Source organism: Castor canadensis, chromosome 6 (genome assembly GCF_047511655.1).
Source record: "Castor canadensis chromosome 6, mCasCan1.hap1v2, whole genome shotgun sequence".
In the NCBI taxonomy this organism is placed as follows: Eukaryota; Metazoa; Chordata; class Mammalia; order Rodentia; family Castoridae; genus Castor; species Castor canadensis.
Window position 1 is genome coordinate 90676773 of NC_133391.1, and position 13789 is coordinate 90690561.

At 35.4% G+C, this 13789-nt stretch overlaps 2 protein-coding genes across 21 annotated transcripts in view; one reads left to right on the forward strand and one right to left on the reverse strand.

Annotated features, from left to right (window-relative positions):
* Positions 1–11096, reverse strand: part of Ppip5k2 (diphosphoinositol pentakisphosphate kinase 2) — a 79446-nt gene extending 68350 nt beyond the window's left edge. For 11 of the 17 annotated variants that reach the window (XR_012449081.1, XM_074077021.1, XM_074077018.1 and 8 more), the window contains exons 1-3: positions 10958–11095; positions 3322–3706; positions 756–951 (exon numbers count right to left, since the gene is read on the reverse strand). Coding sequence is in view for 16 of the 17 variants with exons in the window: in XM_074077021.1 (XP_073933122.1) it covers positions 756–951; positions 3322–3435 (310 nt within the window). In the remaining variant the exon portion in view is untranslated. Of the gene's footprint in view, positions 1–755; positions 952–3321; positions 3707–10490; positions 10637–10957 lie in introns of those variants that run through there. The other 6 variants (XM_074077013.1, XM_074077011.1, XM_074077008.1 and 3 more) reach the window with 6 other exon arrangements.
* Positions 11097–11252: 156 nt separating this feature from the next.
* Gin1 (gypsy retrotransposon integrase 1) overlaps positions 11253–13789 on the forward strand; it is a 28592-nt gene continuing 26055 nt past the window's right edge. The window contains exon 1 of one of the 4 annotated variants that reach the window (XM_020167857.2): positions 11253–11390. Coding sequence is in view for 1 of the 4 variants with exons in the window: in XM_074077025.1 (XP_073933126.1) it covers positions 11794–11825 (32 nt within the window). In the remaining 3 variants the exon portion in view is untranslated. Of the gene's footprint in view, positions 11391–11566; positions 11858–13533; positions 13612–13789 lie in introns of those variants that run through there. The other 3 variants (XM_074077026.1, XM_074077025.1, XM_074077027.1) reach the window with 3 other exon arrangements.

Consider the following 13789-nt stretch of genomic DNA (forward strand, 5'->3'; position numbering starts at 1 on the left):
AGCAATAATTTCGATTAGTGGATTTTACTATAAAATACTTAAGCTTTAATGGTAATTGTTTGATTAAAAAATAGTGATTTTTAAATATTAAATTTTTTAAATAAGACAGACATAGTGTTTTTTTCTAGTTTGAGATAAAGATAGCTATACAGAGAGATTCCTAGCATTGATTCCATGCACTTGTGAATTTCAACCACATTGGTTAATCTCTACCAGACCTCTTAAGAAAAAAGTATGCATACATATGTAAGGAATGATAGATTGTTTCCTATGTGGTAACAACATAGGGCTTAAAATTTCAATAATTCAAGAATTTATCTAATGTATATAACGCAAATGCAAACAAAGATATACATTCAAAGAACTGATCTCAACCTTATTCTTAATAGCAAAAAGTGGAAATCTTCTAAGTGTTTGGATATTAAATATGTTACACTACATCTACACAATAATACACTATACCATCTAAAACTCAGGTTACATGTTTTATATATATGTAGATATATACATATGTATGTAGAGGGAAAAAATCTCTTGATAGAACAGTGAAAAAAGTTAAATATAAACATACATCAATATGACACTAAGTTTAAAAAATATACAAAGAAGAAAAAAACTAGGAAGAAATATTTCAAAATGTTACTGTGAATGGGTTAGCTTGATTTTATTTTCCTGTTTTAGCCAATATTCTACAATTAATATGTATTAGTTCTATAATCAGAGAAGATAAAGGAGGGGGTCCCTCTTTTTAATACCTTTAGAATGGAAAGAAATAAGACAATCACATAAAGGCCAGTTTTCCACTGGTTCATTCAAAATAACTTCCTCTTCAAATACTACTACTGTGATGTATTTAAATAAGGAGATCCGTTCCAGAATTTCCTTCATTGGTTTAGATTTGGATTTCTTTGCCATGGAACATATTCCAACCACAATCTGTCTTTCTGGTGGCTAAAAAGAAATTTAAAAAAAAAAAATCAGGTTGGATTAACAAGAATTACAAAATATAGCTATCTTAATTTCTTTTAAGAAGTAGGTAAGGCAATATGATGAATCAATAAAAGTGGCATTAACAAAAGTATTACAACTTATATCGATGTTATATTAAATACATTATATATAATTTTCTACAAAGCCCTAGGAAAAAAAAAACACTTTCAGCATATTATTACTATTTTTAGTCAAATATAAAACGTAAATACCCCTTCTTCAAATGCTTATAGCATTTATTTATCTTCCACATGGCAGAAAATGGCAAAGAGCCAAAGTGCATCCAATCCAAGTACAAAGACCAATGGGAATGAAACAAAGAATTTTCTTGCCTAAAATAAGATACGTTTCCAACTACAAATATTATGTGGTCAACAATGATAACTTGGCATGGAATTTTAGAGAAAGCCACACTGCTAACAGAATTGTTAATAGTCTTTAACATCTCACTCTTCATACTCAATATTCCTACTTCACAGTTTTGCTAACTGCAGTATTTTAGACTTTTAAACCATGATTAGGTTTAAGCTAAAAAGGCAGACTACATAAATAGTAATTTAATGAGTAGCTCACAGAGTCATAAAATTACTCAAAATCCATTCTTGAATATTTGCATTAATCTGAGGTCTTAAAACTTTTAGGTGCAACTTACATAGAGCTGTGTCTAGTTTAATCATTTCAATTGTTTTTTCTATTATTTTTATACATTTCATATGACATTAAAATCTGTGCTCAAAAGTGGCTTACCAGACTTACTATAATCTAAAACTAAAACTGCATAGCATCATAATTAAACTATTCTTCTTTATGCCTAAAGACATGGTTGCATACAGCTTCTTCTAACTCAGGAAAGTTAAAGTTAAAATTGGTATTGGATTTTATTATAAATCATCTAGATTATAAATTGTAACATCCTGGGGACCTGCTACCTTTATGTCTTCTGATCACCCATTTTTAAGTTCCCTTATTCAATTTTTTCCTGATCAAAAGCTACGATAATAGTTTGTTATATGTTTCTAAAACAGCTATTCCAAGACATCAAAAATATTCAAGTTACTTTTCTCATAACCACGACAAAATACTTGAAAGAAACTACTTAAAGGAAGAAGGGTTTATTTTGGCTAATGTTCCAGAAGGTTCATTCCATGGTTCCTTGGCTCTATGTGCTTGGGCAGAATATCACCATTGCAAGTTTGTGTGGCATAAGAGGTTCTACCTCATGGGGACAGAGTGGGAAGTTGGTATAACCCCCAATGACTTATTTCCTCCAGCCAGTCCTTATCTCCCAAAATTTCTACAATCTCCCAAAATAAAATCACCAGCCGTGGACAAGCACTCAAAACATGAGACTGTGGGGGACATTTCATATTCAAATCGCAACATCAACCTAACATTTCACACTGCTTTACTCTAAAAAAAAAAAAAAAAACCATTTATGTTGCATTGTTTTGTTATAGACCAATTTAATGAATATCACACTAATCAGAACTCCAGAGAAAAAGGGGAAGACTAGTAGAGGCTAAGTCAGTAATCCTTTCAAGCCTAACTGAGTCAGAGAAGCTTTGCTTCCATTTTTTATGTACAGGACTTCTAGTAAGACTTCAGAATTTTGGTGGAGGGTAAGAAAGAAAGAAACTTGAAAATCATTCCCTCCACCCCACAAGAACAGAGTGGGAGAGGTGCTCTGCCTTGAAAGTTTTAAATAAGGGACAGGCCAATTTGTATTTCAGATTTGTATAACTTCACTGTGAACGATGTTGACATGATGGGAAAGGATTTAAAGAATTATGTAATAGCTACTTTTGGGTTATTTTACTACTTTTACCAAGAATGACAAGGTTTTCTTTTAAAATAAAATTCTGCTTCCAATTTGAAATATAAGAAAAATAAACACTTGTTGTACGACTGTATTTTAAATCAGTTCTCAGAATAAACTAATCTTTGCTTGTAAAAAAAATATATATATCAAGGACAAGAAAAATATTTGACTGATATAACTAGAAAAACGAACATAACAGATGTGTCTCATTCCAAAAATGCAGTATGGTTGTAACATTCTAATCTATCCAAAAGAAAATAAGATACACACACACTCTCTCACACATACACAGTCACTCTTGTGTACACACACTCACATAGAAGTTTGAGGTAGTCTCTCCTAGCTACTTAGTTTTTAGACTTTTGAATAGTTAACAGAGATATCTTCAGTTTAATACTCGTTAGTAGCTTTAAGATTATTTCCTTCTGCTTCTTTATCTTGATATATTTGTTATACATTAGTAAAAATTCTATATTGTGTCAGTCTCTCACAGAAAAAGAAATAAAACTCACAGATTCATCCTCTTCCTCTTCCTCTTCGTCTGCATGGTGGAAGAAATGTCGATAATTTCCAGGATTTATTTCTGTATCTTCAGGCCCAACAAAGAATCTGGGGGCTTCACTCATTTTTATTTCATTTGACAAAAATATAATTTATATGATCTGTATTAAAACTGCTTCTAAATATAGCACATCAGAAGAAAGCATTCTTCCTGTACTGGCTGACACAGAGTTCTGCTGCAGTTTGTTTCTTCTGATACAATCACTTGAAATTGTGATGACAGTTAGCTGGCGAATACTCCTTTGTTCTCAGATATTATTGCTTCATTGTTGCTATCAAAATTGCTGCTGCAGTTTAAAATACAAAAACAGTGAGGCTACTGCTCCTCTGAGTTACCTAAAATGTAATGGAAAAGTTAATTTGCAGAGGGTACATCAAAAACATTCATGTAAAAATAATTTTAAATTATAATGTAAACTCAGCACCAATAACTTAATGAAGTTTGTCAAAATGAAAATGTGTTTTCTTCTTAAAAATTAAGAAATTAAGATTATAGTCTTCAGTAAAATATATACTAGGAATTTGGTAAGACAATACTACATAATGAAAAGACTACAGACTAAGTCCAAATATATCTAACAAATTAGGAGAAAATTATTCAAATTAAAACAAAATTATGTTAAAAGTTAGAACCCTCAGCATACAGTTCAGAAGGACCTGAATGGAATGGAAAAGAACAGATAAAATATAATGAGCATTGAAAAACCACTAAACATTAATCTGAAATGACATTAAATCAATTTGCAAAAGTGCAGTTTGAAAAAGGGGCTTTGTTAGGGAAACTAATTTTATTCTGCATTCTGGTCTCATACATAATCAACAACAACCCCAAAAAAAAACAAAAAGAAAGAAAAAAAACTAGAGTAAAAACAAGATTTTATTCAAATAACAGCTCTTAAACTTGTAGCAGTTAAAAACCTCTTTAGCAATCTAATAATATCTACAACCTCTCCCCAAATGTGTATGTTTACTAAAGTTTGCAAGAAATTTTATGTGATTCAATGACAATCAAACACTTCCATATAATCAGGTACCAATAAAAATCAGTTAATTATCACACAATAATGGTGTAATTTCAAAATACCCCTTACCAAAGTTGTTTACATACTTGCACCCCAGTAATATTAAAATTAATTATCTACCAACATGAAACTACCTATCAAATGCTTCTTTTGATGACTAGTAATATAAGAAATTAATTGATCAGATAAATCTTAAGGAGGGTTGAACAGTATGGAGAATAAAGACAGAATTGCAAAATACAACTCCAAAGTCACAGTCCTAAAGGTCTAATTCAAGTTTAACTTGTGACTGCCTAGGAAACATTAAAATTAATTTACTATGTCAGCCTTCACCTTACCTATCTTGAAATTACAGTGTTATGAAATATAAAACAATTTGTGACTAAAAATGAAAGAAGGAATTATTTACTTTACAAAGAATACTACTTTGTTTCTATTCTTTCTCCCCACTGCTTACCATTTACAAATGTTAGCTGATTGAAAAAAAAAAAAAAAAGATTTCAATTGCTGTAAAACTTGACTGCAGTGGCAAATTAATTCCAGCTCTGCTCTATACTAAATAGCAAACATCCCGAGGTTTCTTTTCTCTGTTCTTACTCTTCCCATTTAAACACAGTTGAAGCATTTTACTAGTGCAAAATGTGTGTTCTGGAGTCAAATATACCTGTTTCAGTCTGTCAGAAAATAACTAGCAACTTATGCTACCTTCTCTGAATCTCCATTAACATACCCTGTAACTCTTCAAAGACTAAGTCAGGAAGCATAAGTGCTTGACACATACTACTCAATGAACCTCAGTGTCTATAAGCACTTCCATAAATCAAGCTCCTATTGTTCATTATTTGTTGAAATGAATATATTTATTCAAAAAATACCGCTTACTTATTTTAGAAGGAATTAAGTGTTGACACACTCCTAATCTAGGTGTTTTAACAAAAATGGTAAAAATTTATTTTAAAGGGAGAACTGAAAATTAATTTTTAAAAATTATAATTACAAGTATTCATTGTGAAAGGTCTGGAAATAAACATGAAATTTTTTAAGTCAGTTAGTAATCCCATGACCACAGTGGCAGAAATAATGGTTGTAGTTCTTGGTTGTGGAATTACTGGGTTGTATCTTTTTTACTAGTCTTTTCAATATACATTTTCACACATTTTTTAGATACTTTACAAAAATGTGTATTTGTGTGAGTAGAAATGAACTTTGTTGGGGGAGGGGAGTGTGTATTCCATTTATTTTTTTCAAAAATGTGAATTAAATAACTGATTTGTTTCCCCCACACACACTTTTTTCACCTACTCAGATTTCATTTAGGACTTTAATTCTGCCTCACATGTACAGGTACATGTGCCTCATATAATAATAAGCTTAGATATAAAACAATGTCTTATTCATTCATTAGGAGAAAGGCAATAGATAAATCAACAAATAAATATGTTAGGAGGCCCTCAAACAGGCATGTGTTTGACATATTTTTATGTTCAAAGAATATGAAGAAGGCTGGAGCAGAGCAGGCAAGCAAAGAAAAAATGGAGAAAATTATGTTGGAGAAGTAGCTAAGATGTATACAGAGCAGTAAGAAAAAATTCTATTTTATTGGACTACATTAGAGAATGGGAGGAGAGGACAGGTTATGCAGACAACACTTTTGAAGGATTTTGTTACAAAGGTGGGCTGAACAATTGGGCCTCAGAAGAACATAGGGTTAAGGAAAGCTTTCTTTTTTGTTTTTTGAGCCCATCATTCCATTTCAATATATGAAAAATATTTACAGATATTATAGAAAGGACTGACTAGGTTAATGGTTAAGAGGATGGATTCAGGAACCCAAAATGCCTGGGCTGGAATCTTGACCCAAATAACTGTTTGACCTTGAGCAATCTCTCAGGCCTCAATTTCCTCATCTTCAAATTGCACATTATCTTACAGCCTTTTACAAGGAATAAATATAATACAATACAAAGTGCTTATGCCCCAATTTCTATGCCATACTCCATAGCAATTAAATCAGAATGTTTGAGTAGGATTCAGGTATTTTTTAAGGTTTCCCAGATGGTCCCAATGAACAACCAAATTTGAGAACTCATGTACTACCCAAAAAAAGAAGAATGAAAAAAAGAAGAATGAAAGCACCCAGTAAGGAAAACATGTGATTACTATTGTTGACAGAATGCTATTAGTATAGGATGAAGCAGAATGTTTTTCTTCTTCCTGGTACCTGGTACATCCAAGAAACCAGTAAGTATTCCTCTATAGAACTTCCTTAACAATTTTCAAGAATTTTTCCCTACAGCATTCATTTTGACTTTTAGCCACCTACAACCTTATCATTATTTAACAGTTTGGGTTTGTGTTTCTCTCTCTACAATATAAACCTCAAGGGAATAAAAATTCATTAAACATTGTTATCCACTAAGCAATTAATTTGTGAATCTTGGTCTTCCTAGCATGTTGCTTATCTCACCATGAATGAGCTATAGGTATACCAAGAAACTGATGTGTCAACTATTTGGACATTACCCAGTTGCCTCCAGCAGCTCTTCAGTTTCCCCAGGATACATTATAAATACTATCATTTCCTATGTATGCCTTAATGTAAAAAAACTGCTAAGAAGCACTCAATTACTATTTTGTGATTTAACAATCTCACAACCATCCTTGGATTAGGGATATTTTCCTCATTTTATAAATGCTTGAAATGTATAGCTATATGTCCATCATTTTACTATAAATGAACACTTAAGGCTCAAGAATTCAAATACTTTGAACTTTATCAAATCAATCAATGATCAGTTAATAAGGGTTGCAAATGCCAGGTTTTTGGTTTTTTTTTTTAAACCAAAAGCCACTAATACTCACTTAGGAGCAAAATAAATCAGAACTCCATAGTTCTTACTACATTTTTGCAAATGTTTAATGAATTCTTATAAATCTTTTTCTCTCACCCATGCAGCATGTATTCTGATACAAAGTGAAATTTTAATGAGAATCCAGGACATTCTGAATTATTTCCACTTTAGACTCTAACAATTGAACCAATTATAATTTATGCACACAGCATTTCCACATCATTAAGCACTACCTTTCAGTCATGAACTCCAAAGAATATTAACTGGTCTTAAAGCCACACATGTTAAAATGTTGGAATTGATCATTTCCTTATTTTTAAGGTTCCTTCTGTAGCAATGGCCCTGAATGGACTGAATGAACTGTAAAAGCACAAGTTACTGGTCCTACCACAAATTTTCTTAAGCAGTAATTCTTAACTAAACAATCTATATTTTAAAATTGGATGAGCAGCCAGGTTTCAGAATCTCACATCTGTGCAAAAGAGAAATACAACTTAACCCTGATTTCTAAATTTGAAATAGCTGCCATCTTACTAAAAGTTTCAATCCTCCAAGCCACAGTTCTGATACTTAGCATACATTAGAATCAGATGGAGTGCTTGCTAAACTTCTAAACTAAAAACTCTGGGGGTGGGACCAATATTCTAACAAGTCCCAAGGTGATGCTGATGCTGCTTGACTTGGAAATATACTCTCAGAACAATTGCTCAAAACTGACAAAACTGGGTTTCAATGCTTTTTTCTGAAATTTGCTCAGCCTGTGTCCTTAACCAAGTTATTGAAACTCTCTAGCCATCATTGGTAAAATGGTATTAAAAATCTCCTTTTTCTTGGCAGTACTTGAATTTTGAACTCAGGGTCTCGTTCAAGTGCTCTACCACTTGAGCTATGCTCCTGGCCCTTTTTTGCTTTAGTTATTTTTCACATAAAGTCTCATGCTTTTTTTTGCCCGGGCTGCACTGGACTTCAACTCTCTTACCTAACCATTCCTAGTAGCTGTATTATAGCTATAACCTACCAAAGCCTGAATTTCTGAGATATGGTCTCAATAACTTTTTTTTACCTGGGCAGGTCTGGAGCTATGATCCTCCTATCTCTGCCTTCCAAGTAGCTGGGATTACAGGTATGAGCCACTGTGCCTGGCTTCATATATTGTTTTGAAGATTAAATGACAGTGTAGATGTCACATGCATTTGTTAACACTCAGTAAATGTTACCTGTTTCTATATTTTGTTAACTGTTGTTATAAATAAGACAGAAATTTCTGACCCTAATTTAACTGCAAAGAACAAATAAAATACCTCAACTTATAATGTACCAACTTAGCTTCTAGCTAATGAAGCCACAGCAACTCCTCTGCCTCTGCTGCTACTAGAGACCTCATTACATCTTTTCCATTCTTACCACACTGCTTGAGACTAACATAAACACTACTGCCTGGAATACACAATCTTCCTTTTTATACCTTTACAGATCCTGGCCAGAGCTACCTAGTTCTTAAGATAACACTTTGGGTAATCCATCAGTTCTATGCAGTATTTCCTTAGCTGGGCTTAAAAATCTTTCCAAGCCATCACTGTATCCCCTCACATAGATTCCCCCCTCAAAAAAAAAAAATCAAAGGAAATGGGAGCTCCAGTTCCTGCTACTCAACCTGAACACAGACACATAACCAGTTTTCCTGAAATAAAGCATTCTCCAGTAGAAACATTGCTATAAATGGATAAATTCCATGGCACTAATAAGTTACACAAGAGGGTATAAATACACTTTTGCAGGCTGGCAAAGGCAAATTAGCATCATTTATAAGATTATTTAAAATAAGCCTATTCCAAGTGCTACACAAACTTCACAATGATTTTTCTTCTTCAAGTATTTAGACAATACTTTTTTTGCTAAGCCCACACTTCTTGTGTCTGGAATTCAATGCTCACCTTGGACGTTCCTATTCCTCTTTAAATAACCAACTGGAAGGCTTTAAGACATGCTTTCCTGAAAATTATCATGCCTTTGTCAGGCCCCGAATACACATTGGAACCCTGTCCCATCCTCTATGCTCCACAGTATTTTTAGATCTATCATAATTATCTGTTTCCATCAGAGCTGGGCTTTTTCCTCCCCCTTTTTTTTTTTGTTACAAGAAATTTTAAATATTCAGAAAGGTTTAAACAGTTCACTAAACATCTATATGCCCACCATTAGACTCAGAATGGCAAATATTTTGCCATATATACCTTTATTTATATGCACATATACATGCATTTGCTGTACATTTAAAGTAACTCATAGGCACCAATATGTCATATCTAAATATTATTAGTATCCATCTCCAGAACATAAGTACATCCTCCCACATAACCACAATACCATTTCCACCTAAGAAAATAGTTACATAACCTTACCTGCATGTAGTTGCATTGAAATTGTTGGAGAACAAAGGCTTCATCTATACATTCCCAGTATTTAACCTGGCACACAGCACTTCTTTGGGTGATCAATCAATGTTGTACCAACTGTCCAATTTAATACTCTCCCAACTATTTTACAAGTCACATGAATTTAAAATTTAAGTGCAACTCTGAACCTTCTGCAATCAGTTTAATTGCTTGCTTAAAATAAGCCTGTGCTGCAGTAAGTGGTTGAGATTCTGAACTACTTAGTTCTGTATCACAGTACTTAAATTCTAGGAAGGCAGAGGTTATGTCTGTCTAACATAAGGAGGCACATTCAATTTTTTTAATGAATGAAAGAATATTTTTTAGCCACTGAAACTGTTAGTGAAGAAATTGTAATCATGGAAAAATAAGGGTAGGACAATAAAGATTTCTGGCGTCAGATCAGGTTTCTAGTACAGATTCAAAAGTTTACTACTGGCAAAAGTTTATTAGGACGAGTTACTTGACTATTTCTCCCTCTGAAAAATGAGGCTAATAATCTAATATAGATCTCATGGAATTGCTGAGAGAAACCATGCGACATATATTAGATTATTAGTACTCTCAGGAGTAACTGGCACCGTGACCCATGAATGAGAGCTATCTTCGTTGAGAATAAAGCAACTGGCACAGTGACTCATCGATGGCAGCTATCTTCATTATTTTATCTGTCTGAAAATACAAACTATTTCAGCGATGACTTTGTAGCAGCAAAACCGGTGTAGCGCTCAGAAGCTTGGTGCTAAAAGCAGCCATTCTTCCTCCTCCTAAGGCTAAGCCTCCCAGCAGGTTAAAGCAAGATAACTATTACCTACAGGACTCCAGGGTGGCCAATCCCGGGAAGTTGTCCAGCACTTGGGAGCGCGGTGCAAAGGTCGGCGCGAGGATGCAACCCCATGCAATCTCCAACAACGCGCGGGGCTTTTGTCCTTTCCAAGTGGGCGTGGAAGCCAGAACACGCCGCGGGACGAGGACTAAGGGATGGAAATTAAAACCGCCACCTCCACCCTCGCAGTCCCCAAGTCGGGGTGGCAGGAGGAGACGCAGCTCGAAAGCGTTCCTTCTCGCCGAGCTGCAATTTCTGGTGTAACAAACCCCAGCACAAGAAGAACAATCGATAAGGAAGGAAGAAGAGGAACCAGGGCGCGAAAGGACCGACCCCGGGACCGAGCTGTCACCGCTCAAGCAGCACGTGTCTGGAGCCCGCAAAGCTCAGTCCGGGACAAAGACAATAATGCCCGGCGGCGGCTTCAGCTCTCCACCGACTCCGGGCCTCACCTGCCACGGCTGCGGTCGTCACGCGAGCTGTTGGGGATGGCCGAGCCCATCCAGATTCGGGTTCTCCTCTCTTTAATTCCGAGAACCGGGATGAGGTGTTTGTCAAGAGACTGCAGTTGTAGCCGCAAGCGAGGGCTTTCTCCCTTCAGTGGCGGCTGGACAGCCACATGAAGGTACCTCGGGCGTTACTACACCTCAGGAGCGGCGGGCACGCCTCTTGCCCCGCCCGCCTTGGGTCTCTCACGGAAAAGCCACCGTCTGGAACAATTTCCGGTAATAGCAACAAGGATCAGCCCTCATCTTTCCTAAGCAAGGTTCCACAGCCCACAGGAGGCCTCCCTACTTAACGGCCCGGGTAGTTCCGTTTCCGGCAGCACCAGATAAATCGCGAAAGGAGACTCAAATCCTGTTGTTTGCATTTGGGACCACTTCGGTGAGTGGTCCTTCTGGTGTGCTTTGTTATCGGTACTGCTCTTTTGAGTGAGGTGTAATCTGACAATAATTTCAAAAAAATTCCTTTTGACTGGCCTAAGAAAGTGTGGGGATTTTGCGCAGGCGCCGTTAGGGCGGGAGGGCCTGAGCGTTGCGACATCCCGCGCGAGGGAGTGCGAGTGCGGTGGCGGGGTTCGGGGAGGAACGGCGGGTGTGACCGCTGCTGATGAGTTTAGCTGGACTTTGCCTAAAAACAAAAAACAGTGGTGAAAACGCTCAGGAAACGCTTCCTGCGGGTTAGGTAGCGTTGGAAACGCTGAGCACTGGAGTGAACTCAATGCCAGGGATGTTTGACGACGTTAGAGAATGCTCACCCTTTATAATGGTTGTCATTTAATCTGAAAATGTGGCCCAGATCTTTTCCGGAGGGAGAAACGTAAGCTCTTTGCACGTGTTTTCAAAGGGAAGGTATACATTTTATCTGCTTTACGTTGGCATTTCTGAACCAAAGTAGAGAAGTTTCAAAATGAAGATGATTTTATCTGTTTGAAATGAAGATGAGTTTATGTATCATGTGGTTAAAAGCACTTCTTGCTGAATGAATTTGCACACTTAAATAGATGAGGAAGAGTTGCTTGGTGTCTTCATTTCCCAGTCTATGAAAAACTGAGCTGGTCCATTTGTTAGAAATGTAAACAGAATAATTCAAAAGTCAGGATTCTGATCCGCAGTTAACGTGTTTATTGAAACATTGCAAGTTTAACATTTTTCAGTTGGAATACAAGCTTACTGTAAGTTTTCAGAGGCTGAAGTTGGCAGCTTGGTGGGTTTTACCCTTGGTGAAACACACCTCTTAACTTTATTTAAAGTGATAGTTAGCTTTATTGGGCACACACGATACCACTTGTCAAAGGAATTGAGCAATAAGAACCCACCCAAGTATTTGTTGATTTTATTTGATGTTGTACAGGATATAGTGTGAAAAGATCAACCAGATATCCTAACGTTCCTCTTGCAAAACCAGAAGTTGTGATCAGCCACCTTCTCCACCTTTTCTACTTCCTAAAGGCTTGAAAATAGGAGCATATCCGGTGAAACCCGAAAATAATCTCCACTTATGTAATTCAAACCTCTTAGTTCTCTTTTGTCTTAGTTCCCTTTTGTTTGTCCAGAATATTACAGTTTAAAACTATTTTCTCATATTAGCTGTTTCTGTAATAGATGGCTTGTAAGGAGCAGATGGTAAATAGAAAAGAAAAAAAAAAAACTACTGGTTCCTTAAGTTAATACTAGTAACAGCACTTTTAACCATTCACTTTAAAAAAAGATGCTTTCTGTGGTCTGAGTTTTCTTCTTATTTAGTTTCTGTTTTTCCTTGTCATCTGTCTGTACCCTCGGAATCGGCAGTGTGTAAACTACATTAAACTATATTGTCATTATAAAATATACACCTCCTGCATCTTCTGAGTTTTGCTATAGCTGTAAAAATGGCTCTAAAATAGTAACCACCATTAATGCAAGCGATTTAAAAAATCTATTTCCTTACAAAGATTTTGAGAAAGGATTTTCTGTTATTTCAAACAATCTGATATAAATGATAAGTTATAATACTTATATATTAGTATAGTATTTGTAAAGGACTTTTCAAATTATCTCATTAGTCCTCAGAATTGTGAAAAACAAGGGATAGTTATTATGTTCTTTTTCCAAACATGGATACTGAGGTCTGCCTAAATGTCACACATCTGAAATTTCTTTTTCTTTTGTTTGTTTCTGGCAAACATCTGATATTCTTACTCCTCACAGTCCCCACCTTCCTAGGCACACCCTACCTATAATGCATACGTAGTCCCACCAACACTGCACTGCCTTTTTGGTGTTACTTAGTATTCTTCGGTTTTTGTTTTATCTTTGTTGTTTTATGGTGGTATCCTTTGTGACTTTATTTAGCATTTTTCATTGTCTAATGATGTTGAGCATTTTTCAGTTATTTATTTACTTAACCATATCTCTTTGCCTGTGTGGTTTTTTTTTTTTCTTTTTTTCTTTTTTTTTTTTTTGTGACTCTGGAGTTTGACCTTAGGACATTCTACCACTTGAGCCACGCCCCCAGCACTTTTTTGCTTTAGTTTGTTTCTGCATTGAGTCTCCTGCTTTTGCCTGTGTTGCCTCAGGTTGCAGTCTTCCTATTTCTGCCTACCAATAGCTGGGATTTACATATGGTAAGGCATATGAATTGAAATTCATCTTTTCTCATGGATGTTTAGTTGTTCCAGATTTATTAAAAACATTCTTCATTCAATTACTTTGGTGCCTTTGTTGGAAATCAGTTTACTATATTTGACTACTTCTGGACACTATTCTGTTCTGATCAATGGCTATCATTTTGCCAATACTACA